Consider the following 20,233-nt stretch of genomic DNA (forward strand, 5'->3'; position numbering starts at 1 on the left):
GTCAGACTTCTGCTTCAGGAATATCCATTTGGCATTAGTGGGAAGGATGGAACAAAGAGGGGAGAGACTTTAGGCAAGTAGATCAATAAGGCTTCCATAGTTTTGGTAAGAGGTTAGAGTCTGAACTAGGGGGATGACTTTGTAAGTAGAGATAAGGGGATAGAAGTGAGAGGTAATGAAGTAGAAATGACAAGATGAAGGAACTAATTAGATGTGTGAAAAGAGAGAGAATGAGGAGTTAAGGATGATGCCAGAAATAAGAGGTTTAGATGAGTAGGTTTTGAGAAAAAGATGAATTCTTTTTTGGACATGTTAGTTTGAAATATTTGTTGGGCATTTGGTGTGAAATAGAATTGGAGCACAGAAGGGAGATAGGGCTAGAAACATAGTTATCTTGAATAGAAATAATAAATATACCCGTGGAAGCTTACAAGGTCACTGGAAGTATCTGTAGAGAGAAAGGATGATCCAGTAAGGGACACTGAGAAGCAGTCAGAAAGGAGGAGAATCAAGAGTAAGTAGTGTCATGAATACTGAGGGAATGATAGTGTGCATCTAGGAGGAGAAGGGTAGTCAGTAATGTCAAGTGTTGCTTAAAGGCCAAGAAGGAGAAGTCTTTTGAAAAAGCTAGGGTTTGTCTGTTCTTGGAGAAAGCAGTTTTAATTGAGTGATGAACTCCATAGCCAGATTGCAAAGAGTTGAGAAGAGAAGAAGCCGAAGTACTTTGTTGTGAAAGGGGAGAGAGAGAAACGTCACTTATTTGAAGGACTAGAGTCCAGTGAGTTGTTGGTTCCCCCCCGCCACCCCCACCCCAAGTTTAGGACAGACTTGGACATGAGCTGGAAGGGGGATGGGATGGCTGTGGGGCAGTCTATTGGAGGAGATGGGGAGGTGATGGGATTAAGTTTGTAGAAGGGTTGGCCTTGGGAATAGCAATGTCCTCCAGCCACCAGACCTGCTTTCAGCCCAGCCCCTACAACCACCATCCAGGGGAGAAATCATTGTGGAGAAAGGGCCCACCTTCCTCATCACCACCAACAACTGCTGACCAACAGCACTGGGAGTGGCTGCACCCCCAGACCACCAGTCCTGCTTCCATTCCAGCCCTTGCAGCTATCATCCAGGGAGGCAGCTCCTATGAAAAAAGGGGGGCTAGTCATCCACCAGCTTTCAATCAGTTGCTACACACAGGCAGGCCAGCCTAACTGAAGCAGCCAGGCATCTTGAGGGACAAACAGGAGACAGCATGTGCCAGGCAAGTCACACCACCACCTTGATACCATCTCCCTTCCAATCCTGATGGGGACAGCCCAGGACCCTGAACCCAAGAGTCTTTGGAATAACAATGTTTCCAAACCAGTGTCCACAGTCATCATCCTTGAAAGCAACCCTTGTGGAGATGCAGCTAGGCAACTGCTCCTGCGGGTGCTACAACCACGTCTTTTGAAGACCCCAAAAAGAAAACTTGTCACCAGTCCTTGGCACTGTCAAATGATTCATCGACAGAAACTGATAAGATATTATGGATGGAAATGACATTAGAGAAGAGAGAGACATTAACATCTGCTTTGCTGATGCATCCTAAGGAACAGGAAACCTTTCCCTCTGATGTGCAGCTGAAACCTTCCATATATGTCATCTCCCCTGTTAGAATGTGAGCTCTGTGAGAGCAAGGACGGTCTTACTTTTCTATTTGTATCCCCAGCAGTTAGCATAGTGGTTTGTACATAGTAAGCACTTAATAAATGGTTTATTCATTCATTTATTCCTTATGGAAAAGAAAACAAACCCCTTGACAAGCAGAGACTTCTTTGTCTTTAAATGTTACTAAAAAATGAAGTTTTAAAAAGACTTGAAATCTCTCCCCTACCTCTTACCTTATAACTCACTAAAATGTTTATTAAGTGGTTACTATGGGCAAGACACTAGAAGTACAAACTATTAATTATTGTATATTATTTCTCACCTTTATGCCTCTGGGATAGGTTCTTTTAGACTTTGCCATTGATAGTAAAACATGATTTAGAATTACTTAAATTCAGGAATTTCCTATTCACCATAGTCTTTCAAAATTCATATATATGTATTGAGTATGTGGTCATAACTGCTTTGAATGATTCCTAGAAACAAATTTGTAAATTACTTCTAGGAAAACTTAGAGCAGAGAATTAGAAATAATTGGTATTACAAAGAGCCACCTTTTACTTCTGTTTCCAAAAGAAAAAAAGCTGATTTTAGAACTAGCCCTCTAAATTTTCAGGTTAAGCCTTTACTATAACTGCCTCCATTATAGTGCTAGGTTGTAGAACATAATGTCTTTGTGACTTACTCTATTCAGCGAATAGATTTCTCTTCAGTGAATTTGTCTTTTGAGAAGGAGAGGTAGAAGAAGAGATTTCAGTTATATGCTATTCTACCTTTACATATATCTTCCAGTTTCTCTTAGACTAAGGTAATTAATATGTTAATGAATTTTGCTGAGATAAACCCTATCCTGTTTAATCAAATATTTATTTTCTTTGAGCTCATGATCTGGAGTATTATATATCTCTAATTAATATCCACAATGTTTATGTCATGTTTTATATTTACATGAGGGATGCATAACCTCAGTTTTAATAGAGAAAAAAGGACAAGTGAAGTCAAGAATTCTTGTTTTTTAAGCAATATATTTTGGCAGATATTGTAATTGAGGAAGATTTCATTGACTGACTATAAGAATTTTCGGTCAGTTCCTCATTCTAATGGTTCTCTTGCCTTACTTGCCAATTAGAGAAATTTTCTTTTAAACCTGGTCTTCTGCCTTTTGAATATAATATTGCTAAAGAGCTATATCATTAAAGAAATCACTGCCTGATTCCTAAAATGCCTTGATTTTTAACGTGTTTCAAATGTAAACTAAATTATTTGTCATAAACTAAGTTTCTGAATTACATACTGGGAGAAGGGAGGTGGAGCATAGCTCAGGTTAATCAGAACTTTATTTTAGCATTTGATTTGTCTTCCACCCAGCTTTTACCAGAGTTTCTAAGGTACAGCAAAGATAAGGAGAGGCAAGCAAGTTAATATGGATAGGTTGCAAATTGCATAATTCATTCCTGGAAGAGATGTTCCCAAGATAAGTTCAGTAGTTAGTGTTTGACTAACTGTTGCTTGTCAAATTCTTGATTTGAAACATCTCAAGTCTTTATTTTTTCCTGTGTTTCTAAATATTATTGAGATATGGTTTGGATTTTAAGATGTCATTTGTTCAGCCTCTTTGTAGAAAATTGTAATAATATATTTTATGAATATCCAGTTAGTTCCCCTCTTTTTTTTTTTTTTTAGCATCATCTACTTTTTATGTGAGCTTTCCTGAGCACAAAGCAGTAAATATTTCATTGTACTACAGAGTGTCCCAAAAGTCTTAGTGCAGTCTTAAGCTTTAATAGCTTAAAAATAGACTTTTGGGACACCCTATATAAGTGGACTAAGTTCTATGATATTTCATCATTAGATGATGTGTTAAACTGTAAAATTGCCTTCATTAAGTGACTTGGCAAACTAAGTATTACTATTACTCATACGCAGAGTGCTATTTGTTTCTGTGCTTAAAGTATTGCTATTAAACAACATACCTTGGTCCTTCCTCTGTACAGCAAAATTTTAAGAAACAAAAATTGTGTACTTCTAATAGTCTCGTATTTAGCTGTCTATTTAGCCTTCTGAAAAAAATAAAAAATGCTTCACTGTCATTGCTTTTTTTTTTTTTTTTTTTTTTACTGATTTTTTTTAAAGGCTGATGAACTTAGGAGTGACAGTGTTGGCTTTGGAAGTATCAGTCTTTTTACCAGGTCTACTAAAATACCTGAATTTGAAAAAGTATACTTTGAATCAATGAATGAAAAAAGCATTTATTAAGCACTTAGTATGTGCTAAGAACTGTGTTCTTGTTAAATATTGGGGATACAAATAAAAAAGCAAAGACAGTCCCTGCCCTCAAAGAGCTTATAATGGGGAAATAACATAGGAAAGGTATGGTCAGGGAAGGGCAGTTTTGTTCCTGATAAAGGGATGGTGAATGGAACTTAGGGGAGTAGAGTAACATCCCTCTCCAGCACCAGAAGTGGAGTTGGGGGCTGGGGTGGAAAAATGGGATGCTTACCTCTAGTTGGTAAGGAAGTTGTGGAAGAGGGGGCCTGAGTAGAGAGAGTAACATCAATTTCTTTCAGTTACACACACACACATGCATATGCACATACACATGCGCACACACACACATGCACACACATACACACTCACTCACTCACTCTAGATTGACAGTCCTCAGCCAGATGCTAGCATTCCACATTATGACAAGATTTACAGCTTAAAGAATATTAAGACATAAGGAATCTAATCTTTTTTCTCTTTCTTAATAATAATAATACTAGCATTTCTATAGCGCTTTAAGGTTTGCAAAGCGCTTTACATATGTTTAGTCCTCACGGCCACTCTGTGAGGTAGGTGCTGTCCCCATTTTACAGATAAGGAAACTGAGGCTGAGAGAGGTTAAGTGACTTGCCCGGGGTCATACAGCTAGTAAGTGAGGCAGGATTCGAACTCAGGTCTTCCTGACTCCAAGTCCAACACTTTATAAATTGTGTAAAATAGAATTTTAAAACCTTACAGAAAATTTTAAACTGTCTGATAAATAAAATGTATATTTTAATGGAAACTAAAATTCATTTGTTCATTTAGCATATTCCTTGAGGCTTGCTTAATGATGTAGATTGAGAAAAATGTCTTCATCATTATGCTAATCTACTAAATGAGGCAGAGTGAAGTAGTACCCTATACTGGGCAGAATTCAGGAGACCTGGGTTCTAGTCCCTTTATCACTAGCTCTGTTTCTTTGGGCAAGTTGCCTTTTCTTGGCCTCAGTTTTCTCATTTGTAAAATAAGGGAATTGGACTAAATGATCTCTTAAGATCCTTTCCAGTACTAACATTCTTTTGAGTCTACATCATAGCCAATTCTTATTTTGACTGCTTGCCTTTTTAAATTTTTACTAGGTTTTGTACTGACTGCAAAAATAAAGTACTTCGAGCATACAATATTCTTATTGGTGAGCTTGATTGCAGCAAAGAGAAGGGTTATTGTGCTGCACTATATGAAGGCTTGCGGTGCTGTCCACATGAACGACACATACATGTATGCTGTGAAACAGATTTCATTGCACATCTGTTGGGTCGAGCTGAGCCAGAGTTCGCAGGAGGGTATGAGTATGTAATTTGCTAGAATGGGCTATCTAGCGCTTTGCTTCTTTATTTTATTACCGAAAGTTTGTTTCTGAGCCTTGTAAATAAATCTCTTCTGCACCTTTGCCTCATTACATATGCTTAGATATAAAGCCTATGTTTTGAAGTCAGCCTTCATAATACATGTTCTCTTGGTTCTGTCTGTTGATACAGAAATATACATTTCTTTATTCTATGACTAAAAATAGGAAGAATATGGTTTGTGACTATTGGTTCAGTTCCATGCTCCAAGTTGGATCAAAAGGAGATGGACATTTTTTGTTATATGAATGTAATTTTTTCAGTTGAAATGATCTAAAAGTGACTTTTCCATTCATGTGGAATTGTAAAGCTTTAGTCTGGGTAATTGCTGTGAATGGGCCTCCAATAGTTTTATGGAAAAACCACTTTTGCTAATGTTGCTCAAGATTATGGGCTTGGCAGCAGGGTGTCAGCACTTTGGATAGAATTGCTCTGTTTTAAAGGTAAGCAATTCATGAACTGTGCATGCTAATTTAAATTTAAGAAAGGAAAACAAAACCTCTGAATTAAATGTGATCTTTGACTAGGTATGAAAACAAAATTAGAAAAAAATAAAGATGGTCACTTGTTTTAATTGAACACATTCTTAATCCCTTTATCGTTTTGTGTGTGGGTGAACTAGTTTCTCATTTTAGGATCACTTCTCTTTTCTATAAGAGATATAGCTGAATAATTTAGTTCTTATCCCGATCTTCCTGCTTCCTTAATGTTCCATTTCTTTGAAAAGTTCAGGTTTTTTGTCCTTAGCAAAAAACAAAAACACTGAATGAACTGTATTTGACTGGGTAATTCCAGAGTTCTAATTGCTGCATAGAATTTGTGTTGCTATAATTTTCAAGTGCCAGTTCCTGAATTACCATCCTTTTTAGCTGTAGTAAGATTTAAGTCTCACATGTGTGTTTCTGTGTCCTTGATATCACAGACATGCATGTATGTTTACATATGCATAGATATACACATATGTGTATATTTATAGATATCTAGCTTTCTTAATACATATTAGTGTTCAGGTTGTGTTAAAATATAAACTTGATGACACAGAAAGCATTAATGTGGTAGATTTGTTGAAAAATCACTGCCTGATTTTAATGCTTTATAGGCGGAGGGAAAGGCATGCTAAGACAATAGACATAGCCCAAGAAGAAGTTTTGACCTGCCTGGGTATTCATCTTTATGAACGACTGCATCGAATCTGGCAAAAACTACGGGCTGAGGAACAGACATGGCAGATGCTTTTCTATCTTGGTGTTGATGCTTTACGAAAGAGTTTTGAGGTACGGAGGGGAACTGTTTCAGTACCCGAGAGTGCTTGCTCAAAATAGTGGACTGAATCTTGAAGTGGGAAACCAGTTAATTTTCCTCATTTAATGTTTGTGGCTGATAGGCATCATAGGAGTGTTTGGGCTTTTTGGGATGGGGAGACCTAATTTTTCTCCTTTCTGATTTTACTCCTAGTCTACAAAATGGAGACTAGTGATTACTTAACAGGATTTTGTGAGAGAGCCAATAAAATATTGCAAAGCCCTTGGCAATGCACAGCTGTCTAAAAGCATATGTAATAAAACCTTAAGTATATTTTACTCACTTTAAATTTAAATGTTTCCCTTTCTCCACAGTTTTATCATTTAGCTTTCTCTGTCAAAACTCCTTTTGTTGTTTTTTTTTTCCGTATTACACTCAAAGTTTACCTCCCCCTGCCCTTTTTAAATAATCTATAACATCTTTTTAGCCTTAATATTGTTTAATTTAACCTTTCAGAGCACAGCCACTAGTTTGGAAACATGTAGATTCCAGTTTAATTGATTTCTTGTTTCAATATTATCAAAGTCAAAAGTTTTCAATTATACTTGGAGAGAAATAAATTTAGTTATTAAGTATTCCATTGTGATATGCTTTAGGGGTTGATCTTTTCTTGTTCTGTTGTTTCAGTTGTGTCCAACTCTTTATGACCCCATTTGGGGTTTTTTGGGGGGTTTTTTTGGTCAAAGATACTAGAGCGGTTTTGCCGAATCCTTTTCCAGCTCATTTTGTGTTTTGTTTTGTAAAAATTTCTTAGTCGCCTCACTTGTTCCCTGTTTCATTCTTTCTCTTTTACATCTTCAGAAACTACAGCTTTTAACACAATTTGGCCATCTTTAAAACCCAGAATCTGGGTTTTAAGAAGCATAGTTATGTTTACTTTGGTGTCTTAAAATACTGAAATGTTCAAATATTGTTGGCTAAAGTAAGATTGTGTGTAGGGAGGGGAAGTATTATCAGATTACATTATTTTTCCCCCCACTATATTTGAAGATTGGTCTTACTGGGGACTCTTGGAGAATTTATAAAATCTTTACTGGAAGCTAATTTTCAAAATGCATTATTAGTTTTTAATCTGATAACATCTTAAACTGTCAAATTAGAGTACAAAATTATCCAGTGGCATAATCTTTTATTTTTCTAAATAGATGGCTGTGGAAAAAGTACAGGGTATTAGCCGATTAGAACAACTCTGCGAGGAGTTCTCAGAAGAAGAAAGAGTACGAGAACTCAAGCAAGAAAAGAAGCGCCAAAAAAGGAAGAATAGGCGGAAAAATAAGTGTGTATGTGACATTCCTGCCCCTTTGCAAACAGCAGATGAAAAGGAAATAAGCCAAGAAAAGGTAATTTTGAATCAACTCATGAGTAGTCTATACCAAAAATTCCTTAGGAGAAGCAAGATTAGTCTGGTTTTTGAGTATTCCTAGTTTAAATGTATTATTTTTTACTTTTCTTTGGGATTTGAATTTTGCATCATTTTGCTACCATGTACCAAAATAGGTGGTAGTAGAGCTGAGTTAGAACAAGAAACACAACATCTTTTTGTTCTGTAAACTTGAGTTCTTTAGATAAAATCAGGTAGCAGTATTTGTTAGCCCAGTCTGCAACAATAGGATAAAGTAAAAACTCATACATTTGACCTGTTTGAAATGATTAGACCTTGAAACTAGAATATACTGTTTTGGAAATGTTTATTCACAGTTGTACATTTTGGGGCTTACACTAGTTGAATGTTCTAGAGTATTATTAAGCCATTTCCATCCCCTGTGTGGGGGGCCACCCCCCCATCCCTTTATATTACAAATGCTAACGAAGTCATTTAAGTGACTTTTATAATCATTTGTGCCTTGATCATTTAAGGAGACAGGCTTTGTGGAAAACAGCTGCAAAGCCTGTGGCAGTACAGAAGAAGGTAACAGCTGCGTAGAAGTAATTGTTACCAATGAAAACACTTCATGTACCTGTCCAAGTAGTGGCAATCTGTTGGGATCTCCTAAAATAAAAAAAGGTGAGATATTAAGCATGTATTCTTTAGTTTATCTTAATTAATCTTTAGATAGAAGAAAATGAAGTCATAGATCTTTTTTCTTAGTTGTTAGTTAGAAAATTATGTGAAGTACAAATTATTCTGTAACTTCTGATTTATTCTCAGGTTTATCTCCGCACTGTAATGGTAGTGATTGTGGATACTCATCTAGCATGGAAGGGAGTGAGACAGGTTCTCGGGAGGGCTCCGATGTAGCCTGCACTGAAGGCATATGTAACCATGATGAACATGGTAGGTTCAGGAGGAACTTCTTGTTTATGACTATCACAGTAGCTGCTTTTCTTTAAGAGCACAATTGAGAGTGTTCCCTCTTTCAGGTGATGATTCCTGTGTTCATCACTGTGATGACAAAGAGGAAGATGGCGATAGCTGTGTGGAGTGTTGGGCTAATTCTGAAGAGAATAACACAAAAGGAAAAAACAAAAAGAAGAAAAAGAAAAGCAAAATGTTGAAGTGTGATGAACATGTAAGTGCCATAACTTGTCTATAGCAAGAATCTTATTTTGCAGTTTTATTATTTTATACAGTTCACAGCATCTAAAGTGATAACTTAATGAGTAACTTGGAATCAAAAAGCAAAACAAAAAAGCCCTAAGGATCAGTGTATTTATTTTGTGATTTTTCTAAGATGTTTAAGGAGCTGCTGTGACTTGTATTTTCTTTGTGCTCTTCTGTTACATCAGCCCTCTTTGTCTCTTTTAGTGCTCACCTAAGTGTTAGAATCCCATTTCAAAGAGCTGAACTCATTCATTTTTCCTATAGTCTTTCTCTATTTAAGTACCCTTTCCAAAGATTTGTCAAAGAGTCTTCTGTTTTGAATTGTAATTAATTTGCTTAATAATTATTTACTGTAATTTCAGATCCAAAAGCTTGGAAGCTGTATTACAGATCCCAGTAATCGAGAGACCTTAGGAAATACCGTGCACACAGTGTTTCACCGTGACAAGACCAAAGATTCGCATGCTGAAAATTGCTGCAGCTCCGAAAAGGGTGGACAGCCACTGCCTTGGTTTGAACATAGGAAAAACATACCACAATTTGTAGAACCTGCAGAAGCGTCACTCGGACCTGACTCTGGAAAAGGTGCCAAGAGCTTAGTTGAACTCCTTGTAAGTATTCTGACATGTAGTGGTGTAAAGTCTGCAAGCTTGGGGGAGAATGAGTGCTTAAGGAGAAGGATGGAATAAAGAGAATCTGTGCTCTGACTGCTAGAGCACCCCTTCTTTGCTTCTCAAAGCTCAGTGTCTAAAGCTGGATTGTCCTCCCAGTCCCACGTCACTGGGGTGGGTTGGAAGAGTTGTTGGAATTTAAGAGTAAACCCTTGTAGTTATTATGTATCCCTACTTCAAGCCTTGGCAAAACGTTAGCTTCTGTTCATAGCAAATAGTGTATATAGAATCATCATCCTTGAAACTTGATTATTGCCGACTGTTTCTTTGTCAGTTTATGGGAACCTTTCTTCCAGACAAGTGAGAAATGTGCTGCTCACCCTAAGTAGGATGTGACAATCCTCTGTTGCCTCTGTTTTATGCCATGAAAGAACATGGCAGAGTCTATGGGCAAATTGTACCTGATCTCAAATGACCCAGCTCATGAGATGAAGAGTGTGATATATTTAACAGTGATTAGGGTCCTTTGTGTGGTACTGAGGAGTCAGATCTTGTAATAGAATTCTTAGTGGGTTTATAACATAATACTCTCCTGGGTGTAAATAGAGAAGGCTGATTTTGTTTTTCCAGAAACTGGCACACAGATATCAATTCTGTTAGAGATTTGTTGTTGTTTAGTACTTTCTCACTCTTCATAAGCCCATTTTGGGCAGAGATACTGGAGTAGTTTGCCATTTCCTTCTCCAGTTCATTATACAAATGAAGAAACTGAGGCCACCAGGGTTAAATGACTTGCCCAGGGTCACACAGCTAGTAAGTGTCTGAGGCCAGATTTGAACTCAGGAAGGTGGGACTTCCAGACTTGAGGCGTAGTGTTCTATCCACTGAACCACTTAGCTACCCCTACTAGAAATTATTTATGTGGTTATTCAGTAGTTGACAATACTTGTAATCATAAGGGATTTGAGCCTAAGTCACCCAAGCTTAGAATTTCAGACCACTTGTTAGACTTATTGTTTCTATTCTTGAACTACAACAGGGAACTCAGAAAAAAATGCCCTCTATGCCGGTAGGTCAGCCCCAACTCTGCCACTTCTCTTAGGGAATTGCCTGGGAGCACTTAGAGAGGTTGTGACTTGGCCACGGATACATAATTTATTGTGTGTGTGAGACTGGAACCCAGGGCTCTCTGGCTTTCAGACCTGAGTTCTAGTCCCTACTCAAAGTTTCCATTGTTGCTGCTATTATTAATCATCATCTTTTAAAGCAGTGATAACTTATACTGCTTATTTTGATAGCCATTTTTTTATATTTAAAAGAGTTTGTATTTTAAACTCTTGGATATTAAACAAACTGAAACTTAAAAGTTTGGATATTTTTTCTTTTACCGCTCTATCAGCATGTCCTATATTGTCTCTCCCTTCTCTGTTTTCAAGTCCTAGTTTAATAGTTACACTTTCCTTTGCAGGATGAATCTGAATGCACTTCAGATGAGGAAATCTTTATCTCACAAGATGAAATACAGTCATTTATGGCAAACAACCAGTCTTTCTACAGCAATAGAGAACAGTACCGACAACATCTGAAGGAGAAATTTAATAAATACTGCCGCTTAAATGATCACAAGAGGCCCATTTGTAGTGGCTGGTTGACAACGGCCGGAGCAAACTAAAATAAATAAAATAGCTCTGTCTTTCATTGAAACACTCAAGATGACTACTGCGCCTTCTCTTTCAAAAACTCTTAATTTAGTGACTTTTGGCAGAATTTTATCTTAAATCAATGTGATTCTTTTCTCTTTTTTCGGGGACGTTGGTGGAGGTAACTTCATTAATTTGTTCTTTCTTCAGGCTTGTATGTTTAGTTGAGTAGCTGTGCAAGCCTGCCTTATAATTTAAGCCATCTCTTTTCATTAAATGTTTCTCTTACTGTGAGACTTACAAAAGCAACTTAGTGGCAAAAAGTAATGTTGTACTTATAATTCTGTACAGAAATGATGAGCTGAATATAAGGTTTTACAAAGTAGACATCCACTTGCAAAAATGTTTGGATGTAATATGTTAAAGCGCAATGTGCAAAATTTAAAAATAAAGAATATTTATTAATACGCATAGTACAATTTGGTGTACATGTTTCTACTTAATGTAATAATAGTGTTTAGTTTGCCAATCACTTGACTTAGTAACTCAACCTGGTTTTGATGGGGTAGATGGTGAGGAAATTCCTCTTCAAGGAACATTCATAGAAAAATGACTCCTAGATTTCAACAAAAGAATAAATCCTAACCTTGATCGCTTACTCTACTGCTCCTAGTTGATTTTATAAGACATTTTTGATACCTTTTTTTTAAAGGTCCTCTAGTACCTCTTTAAATATACCAGTTATCCTAATATTCCTGAATACTTCACTTGCTCTTACCAATAGTACCCTAAATACTTGTTAATTCAAAGGTTCATATTGACCCATAAGAATGAAAACAGAACTTGGCAGACTTTCAACCAGGGATTGCCTAACAGGGCAATTACTTGTGGTTTAAAGCTTAGGATCAGGAGTTGCACTAAGTAGTTAAACACACTGAAGTCTGCATAAATGCATGTTCAGCCTTATCTGGTTTCTAACAATAAAGTCACTGTGGCATTGCTGTCACAGGCTGTCTGTGTAAGTACTGAAGGAAAGGAAAGACTCCCTAAGGAGAGGCATTTGGCTGCCAGCTCTGCACTTCTCCATTTAAAAATCTGAGTCAGTAGCTGAGTAAACACAAGCACTTGGGTGTTTTTTGATCTGATGTACATGCAAGCAAATGGACAATACCAGCAGATGATTATCAATATTATAATACCCTTGGCCTTGTAGGAATGGGGTGAATCTGATATTCAGACTTCAAATGGAGAAGACAGGCTGTGTGTAATTGTCTCTTTTTGAGGTTCCTAAAATGCTTTTAGTTTAAAGACCACAATCTAGGGCAGAAGTTAAATGAAGTTCACGATTCCCTTTTGGCTCCTTTTTCACTCGGCCTTGAAACTCTAATAATGACTAGTGCCCTATGTACCCTCATTCATTGTCCTGGAGAGGAAACTAGGCTGGGGTCCAGCATCAAAAATTGAGCAGAAAGACTTGATTTAGATGAGTAGATAAAACCTCTCATAGACTGGGAAATGTGAAGCCCTAGAGAATTTTAGTGACTTGCTCAAGGTCATGTGGCTAGTAATAGTTACAGAGCCAGGTCTATAACCCAATTTCTAGTTTGGTGCTTTTTCCACTATTATAACTACATTTACTCCCTGCACACTTCCTTGGGAGAGAGGAATCATTCGCTGTAGTTCTTCACAGATCTGAGTCTTATGCCTGGCTCAGTCACTAACCATATGACTGGGCAAGTCACTTAACTTCCCTAGCCTGTTACTCATTTTTAAAATGGGGGTGGTTCTGCCTGGGTAATTTGTGAAATTTGATGATGATAACATGTTTGAAAACGTTTTGTAAACTGCAAAGTGATGAGAGTATATGGTATTGTTACTTAAAACATTTCACAATATATGGATACCTTGCATACACACATACTGCCCAGAGCTCCCAAGTCCATGTTCTCCACAATATATCCTCTATGTGGATATCCCACTGACACCTTAACTTTGGTATTTTTCTGTGGTGCCACCCTTCGATCTTTGACTCCTTTATTATTCACAGTCAGTTACAAAGTCCTCTAGTTCTTAAGTTCATATCCTAACAGGTCTTCCTGCTTCCACTTGTTCTTGCCTGCTCTCCAGTCTCTCCTTCAGGGTACCATGATACTCCAAATATAGAACCATCTCCTCTTTTGTTCTGCCTGAGATCGCATTCTGTGGTTTGTTCTTTCAAGATAGCATGGCATACACACTGTATAGAGTGCTACAGTCAGGAAGACCTGAGTTTGACTCCACAAGTCACTAGGATATGTGGATTAGGGAATCAACTGCACATAGATAATAATGTGTATGAACCCATGTGAATGCTTGAGATCACTCAAATGGAGGGTGCAGAGAGAGGACAGCACAGGGTAGAGTCTTGTACACCTAGAGTATAGTGACAAGATGTCGATTACAATTAAACAAGGAAACTGGGAACGTTCTGATGGGGAGCCAGAAAACCAAGAAAGATTAGCACCGTGAAACTCAAGAGAGGAGAAAGTAGTCTGAAATGTATCCAGAACTGAACTCTATTCCAAATGTGGTCTGACCAAAGTAAGGTTTTCACTTCTCTCATGGTCCTATAATAATAAAGATAATATTTATATAGACCTTACTATATGCCAGGCACTGTGCTAAGCACTTTACAATTATTTGATGCTCACAACAACCCTGTAAGGGAAGTATTATTCACAGATGAGGAAACTGAGGCAAAAAGGTTAAATGACTTGCCCAGAGGTACGTACTAAGTGTCTGAGGCTGGATTTGAACTTGGGTCTTCCTGAATTGCGGACTTTTCACTGGGTTACCTGCTTGCTATAAAAAGTCAGAAATGCCAAATATTGTATCACAATGAGTTGAGGCTGCTGCAGGAAGCTAAGAACAACAAATATGGAGGTTTTATTCTGTATTGGGAGAAAAAGGATTGAAGGACTAGGCCCTTTGCTTAGGGTAGATGGGATGATAGTAACTGACAAGAGAGAAGGCAGAGCTGTCCAATTCTTGGTGTTTGCAAAGTAGAATGACCTTTACAGATAACTGAAACCCAAGATAAGCATATTGTAAGAGAACATCTAGCTGCCCTGTGTATGAATTCAAACCACCTGACCCAGGTGAACTACATCCTGGGTCCTGAAAGACCCAGTCAGTGTGATTATCTGAAATAACATGGAAAGCAGGAGGTATGCTACAAGATAGGAGAAAAGCAAATGTCCCAGAAAAGAGAGCAGAGTGCAAACTATAAGTTAGTGAGCTTCATTTTGCTTCCTGGGGAAATTTCAGAACCAGTCACTAAAGGGATGATTAGTGAACATATAGAAAAGGAAACTGATTACAAAAAGTCAGTAAGATTTCTTCAGAAACAAGTCTTGGTAGACTAACCTAATTTTCTTTTTTGACAAGATTACTAAAGTAGTAGAAGGGAGAATGCTGACATATGGTTTACCTAGATTTAATATGGCTTTTGTTAAAGTATTTCTTTATTCCTGTGGAGAAAACTGTTTTGCAATGTGATAATATTGTCTAATATGGATTGGACAAGGATACCATCAGATGGATTCAGAACTGGTTGTCCATTCGGTGTCAATATGAAGGAGGTCTCCAGTAGAGTACTGTAGGGATCTGTGCTTGGCCATGGGCTATTTTACATTTTTATCAGTGACTTTAATAAAGGCAGAGATGGTATGTTCATCAAATGACAAAGTTAGGGGAGATGGCTAACACAGTGGATGACAGAATCCAAAAGAATCTTGTCAGGCTAAGCACTAGGCTAAATAGGCTGAAATTCAGTACAGATAAATATAAGTCTTGCACTTGGTTAAAAAAAAAAAATTCACAAGTATAAGATAGGGAAGCCATGAATAGATAGAAGTTGGTCTGATAAAAGACCTTAGGGTTTTGGTGGACTGCAAGCTCAATATAAGTTAGCAATGTGATGTAGCAGCCAAAAATGCCAATGCTATCTTGGGCTGCATTAAGAGGAGCATAACTTTCAGGAATACAGAGGCAATAACTCTACTGCATTCTTCCCTGTTCAGATCTCATCTATAGTATTATAATTAGTTCTGGGAGCCATGGTTTTTGAAGGACATAGATAAGATAGAATGTGTTCAGAGGAGACCACCCAGAATGTTGAAGAGCCTTGTCATCTACGGATCAGTTGAAGGACCTGAAATGTTTAACCTGAGGAAGAAAAGGCTCAGGGAAGATGTGACAGCTATCAAGTATGTGAAGCATTATCATGGTGGAAGAGGGATTAGACTTGTTTTGTCTCCAGGATTAATGACAATGATAGCTAACATTTACATAGTGCTTACTATGTGCCAGGGACTGTGCTAAACACTTTACAATTATTACTTCATTTGGTCCTCACAACCACTTGGGAGGTAAGTACTGTTATTATCACTACAAATGAGAAACTGAGGCAAACAGGTTAAGTGATTTTCTCCAGGGGTCACACAGCTAGTAAATATTTGAGGCTGGATTTGAAATAAGGTTTTCCTGACTCTACTAGCTGACTTCAAGGGTAGAAGCTACCCCCCCCCCCCAAAAAAAAGCAAGCAAATTTAGGTTGATATTGGTAAAAAACCCCTAACCATCACAGCCGTCCCAAAATGGAGTAAGTTGCCTCTAGATTTGATGTTCCTCCTCCATGGAAGTTTCAAATAAAGTCTGGATGACCATTTGTGGGAGTATAATTGAGGATTCTTTTTCATGTATGGGTTTGTCTAGATGGCCTCTGAGGTATCTTCCAACTATGATATTCTGTTTTGTAGGTTCACTTTTTCCATCTTGCCCCTCTCCAGTTCATCCTCCATACGGATGCCAATGTAATAGTAATAAAATATAAGTCTTATGTAACTCCTCTGCTCAAAATTGTCCAGTGGCTCCCTATTGCCTCAAAGCTTTTCCTAGTCTGTTTCACGCTTACCTTTCTAGACTTATTACATACTGCCCTCCATACATACTATATTTCTACCAAACTAACCTACTCACTTTTTTTTTATAAACAGCACTCTTTACCTATGCCTTAGAAACATGGAACCTTTCTTGGTCTCCCCAGTTTTCCCCCAGAAATGACTTTGCATTTACTGTGTATATTTGTGTATACATAGGTGTATCTAATTTACTAACATGTGCATATGTTGTTTCCCCAGATAGAATGTAAACTCTCTGAGTTTGTTTTTGTTTCTGAAAACCCACCCAGAAACACAGGGCTTGGCCACATAGAAGGTGTTCAATAAATTGATTGTATTGATCACGGTCAATTTTGAGACTATACCTTACAAGGATCAGTAGGAAGAACGGGGAATATTTTTCCTAGGGAAGGTAAAATCTGGTTGGGAGAGGGAGGAGACTTGATTTCTGCCTTTCAACATGTGAAGGAAAGAGAGACTGGAATTGGAAGACTTATTCTGCTTAGTTACAGAGAACAGAATTCAGAGAAATGGAATAGCAGAGACTTTAAGGAAAAACATTTCTAAAATAAAGTAATAGATTGCCTCCAGAGGTCTCTAAAGGTTCCCTCTCCCTAAAAGCCTTCAAGGGAAAGTGGGGTGATCACTTAAAAAGTTGTAGACATAATTCTTTGTCAGATTTGGCTTGGACAGATTCCCTGGCCTCCGAAGTCCCTTCCTTGTCTCAGGTTACCTGTCATGCCCTAGAGAACTTCTCCCCCTGAGGCCACAGTCTTTGCGTTATTGCCCGTCTCTTTTGGAGCACTATTTCAGGAATGTTTCACTTCATTCTCTTCTCTCAGGTCATCTCCTTTACCATCTCCCCACTAACATCTAGCCCTGCCAGCACACTCTTTCTTTCTCACTTTCTCAAGTTCTTAGGATTCTGAACAGTGAATGATCAGTCAGTTAACAAGCATTTATTAAGCATATACTATATTTCAGGAACTCTAATAATCACTGAGTATTCAAAGAAAGTCTAGAATATGGTCCCTGCTCTCAAGGATCTCATTCTCTTGGGAAGGGGGATAGGGAGATATGTAAATAACTATGTCCTTATAAGATAGATACAGTGGAGAAGATAAAATAGAAGATAGTGATACAGATAGAAGACAATAACTACCATTTATATAGCATTTTGAGGTTTGCAAAGCACTTTACAAATATTTTATCCTGGAAACAACTCATGAGAGGTGAGATGTGAGCTTAATCATCCCTATATTGGTGTTACTGCCCTATGGTCTCACCTAGCAATGTTCAGAACCAAACTGCCCCATCCCTTGCCACTATTCCCCTACATATTTCCCCTATCAAAATGTAAGGTACTTGGGTACAGCATGGTCTTTACTTTCGTATTTATAACTTCAATGGCTAGTGCAAGTGCAAGGCTCAGCACATAAGTAATGCTAAATAAATATTTCTGTCATTTATTCCCTTGGGAATTAATTCCCTTCTTTACTCCCTCCCCCTTTTTGCCTTCGGCATTCCTATCTATCCTTTAAAGCTCAACTCAAATATCACTCTTTCACAAAGCCTTCCCTGATCCTTCAATATTGACCTTAGACATGACAGCCCTATTTTGAAATTCTCTAATGCATGTGACATACTGTGTATTATCTCTCTTCCATCTTCTACTGGCATCTACGTTCCAAAGGTTGCATCTGCCTGGGTACTTAGCACAATACCCTGCACTTTCCCCCTTTTGAATCTTGCTGTAGGTTCATTTTTGAATGTTTGTTGAAGAACAACCAATCATTCATCCTAATCTAATTTATCAAACATCCCTGTGATGAGATCATCTCCAGCTTCTGAGAGTTGGAAGGCAAACAGCACCACTCCGGCCCTTTTCTCCCTTCTGATTGCAAAGGTTTTTTGTTAGGGAGGGGAAAGAGGGAGGCAGGCTTTAGAATAAAAGAAGGCAAGGAGTGAGGTAGTTAAACAGATGAAGCACAAGCTTAGGAATCCAATGACCTGCTTTTGCCTCTTAGTCTCCTCTGTGGCACATTTCCCCTGTTTAATGGAGAGGGCAATTGAGGACTATCTAGTTCCATGCCCAGGCTAGGGCTCATCATTTTAGGAGAGAGGTTCCTGGTCCTAAAACCAATGCCAGGTTTTCAGGTATGGCTGTGATTCTTTATTTACTCCACCCTCCTTGGGAGAGAAGACTGGGATAGAGATTTTCTTAAAGTCAACCAGCAGGGTGGAAGTGGGGATGCTTCTATCTTCTTTTGGTCATTGGTTAATCTCTCCTAGATTGAGATCAGAGGCACTTAGCAGAAAAGCCTACAGAGGAAGAAGAGAAGAAAGGATTGGGCTCTCCTATTCACAGATTCAGACCTGTCAGGGGTCCCTAGAGATCAACCAGTCCAACCCTCTCATTTTATACAGAAAATGAGGCCCTGAGAGTTGGGACTCACCCAGGGTCACACAGTATTAGAGCTGATATTGGAATGTAGCACTTCTTTCCCCATTTCTAGTTCTCATTATTCCTTCTCCCACCCTCAAAAAGAACCTATGAATAATAGCTAACACTTAAATAAGACTTTTAGGTAAAAAAAAGCTTTAAGCACAACCTACGAAGCAGGTATTATAGTTATTCCATTTTAGATGAAATTGAGAAGTGACTGACAATGACTAAGTCAGAACCCTTACGACTCCAGCTTTCAAGTCCAGCAGTTCTTTTCTTCTACTTCCCCTGGCTCTTGTCCATTAGAAGCCCCTCCTCCAGTCCAAGATCCCTTCTCCTCTCTTCCCAAAGGCTCTCTCTGAAAGCCTTCGAGGTCCCAGCCTCACACCCCAACGTGGCTCCCCACAGGCCAGCTTCTCTCTCTGGACCCCTACCCAGGAACATCCCCAGTGCACAGCGCTCAGCTTGAACCTTCTTTCTGGCATAGAGAGGATTTATTTCTGTAGAACATTTTTTCCTCCCTTCTCCCATAGCAGAAGGTGTGGCAACTGTTCTGCTGAAGGTGGAGTCCAAGGGTCCGAGTTCCAGTTACAACTCGGATACTTTCATGTTGAACGCTGGTATACGTTCACGTAACTCATAGTGGCTAGCATTTACACGGCACTTCTGAGGTTTGCAAACGTGTTACACGTCATTTCACCTGATTTTCATTACTCTGGAGGGGAGGTGCGGTTACTTTCTCCATCTTACAGAAGTGAAAACGGAGGCCGGCAGCGATTAGTCCACTTGCCCAGCGTTATGCTGGGACCTGAGGCAGGATTTGAACCTGGGTCTTTTTGCGCCCAAGTCCAATGCCCTCCCTGCTGAACGGTCACTCGGGTGTACGGCACCTGAACTCGAGGAGCCCGAGTTCTGCCACCGCCGTACTCCCACTCAACGTGGACGCACATAGGCTTAAGGGTCACCGATGTGACCCCTATGACCGCGGGCAAGTCACTTCCCCTCTCGGGGCCTCAGTTTCCTCCTGTGTAAAGTGAAGGGAATGGACCTGATGACCTCGGAAGTACTTTTAAGTCCTCGCGCTAGGACTCCTCCCCGTCTCCACCCCTCCTTCTGGCTTTAGGTCAGGGGACAGGCACTACCTCTGCGCCCCTCTGGATTGCACACTCACGGCCCAGAGCCGTGGGTGCCGGCTTAAAGGTCCGAGGTGTCCAGGCACGGGTGCAGGAAACAGGTGGGCCGGTGCCATGACGTCGCTGTCCGGAACAGTGCCTGAGGCGAGGCCGAAAATGGCGACGTCTTCTTCCTCGTGCTGGGGGCGGAGCCTCTGGCTAGAGGGGGCGGGCGAGAAGTCGCCCTCGCGCTGGGGGCGGAGCCTCTGGCTAGAGGGGGCGGGCGAGAAGTCGCCCTCGCGCTGGGGGCGGAGCCTCTGGCCGGGAGGGGCGGGGAGAC

At 39.2% G+C, this 20,233-nt stretch overlaps 1 protein-coding gene across 12 annotated transcripts in view; it reads left to right on the top strand.

Moving 5' to 3' along the window:
- GGNBP2 (gametogenetin binding protein 2) overlaps positions 1-11,874 on the top strand; it is a 29,362-nt gene extending 17,488 nt beyond the window's left edge. For 7 of the 12 annotated variants that reach the window (XM_072646929.1, XM_072646930.1, XM_072646935.1 and 4 more), the window contains 8 exons: positions 5,034-5,243; positions 6,400-6,574; positions 7,748-7,942; positions 8,460-8,607; positions 8,752-8,877; positions 8,964-9,112; positions 9,507-9,755; positions 11,224-11,874. In XM_072646929.1, the coding sequence (XP_072503030.1) occupies positions 5,034-5,243; positions 6,400-6,574; positions 7,748-7,942; positions 8,460-8,607; positions 8,752-8,877; positions 8,964-9,112; positions 9,507-9,755; positions 11,224-11,427 (1,456 nt within the window). In that variant the 3' untranslated portion in view covers positions 11,428-11,874. The remainder of the gene's footprint in view (positions 1-5,033; positions 5,244-6,399; positions 6,575-7,747; positions 7,943-8,459; positions 8,608-8,751; positions 8,878-8,963; positions 9,113-9,506; positions 9,756-11,223) is intronic. The other 5 variants (XM_072646938.1, XM_072646933.1, XM_072646936.1 and 2 more) reach the window with 2 other exon arrangements.
- Positions 11,875-20,233: the final 8,359 nt, after the last annotated feature.

Source organism: Notamacropus eugenii, chromosome 2 (assembly GCF_028372415.1).
Source record: "Notamacropus eugenii isolate mMacEug1 chromosome 2, mMacEug1.pri_v2, whole genome shotgun sequence".
Taxonomy (NCBI): domain Eukaryota; kingdom Metazoa; phylum Chordata; class Mammalia; order Diprotodontia; family Macropodidae; genus Notamacropus; species Notamacropus eugenii.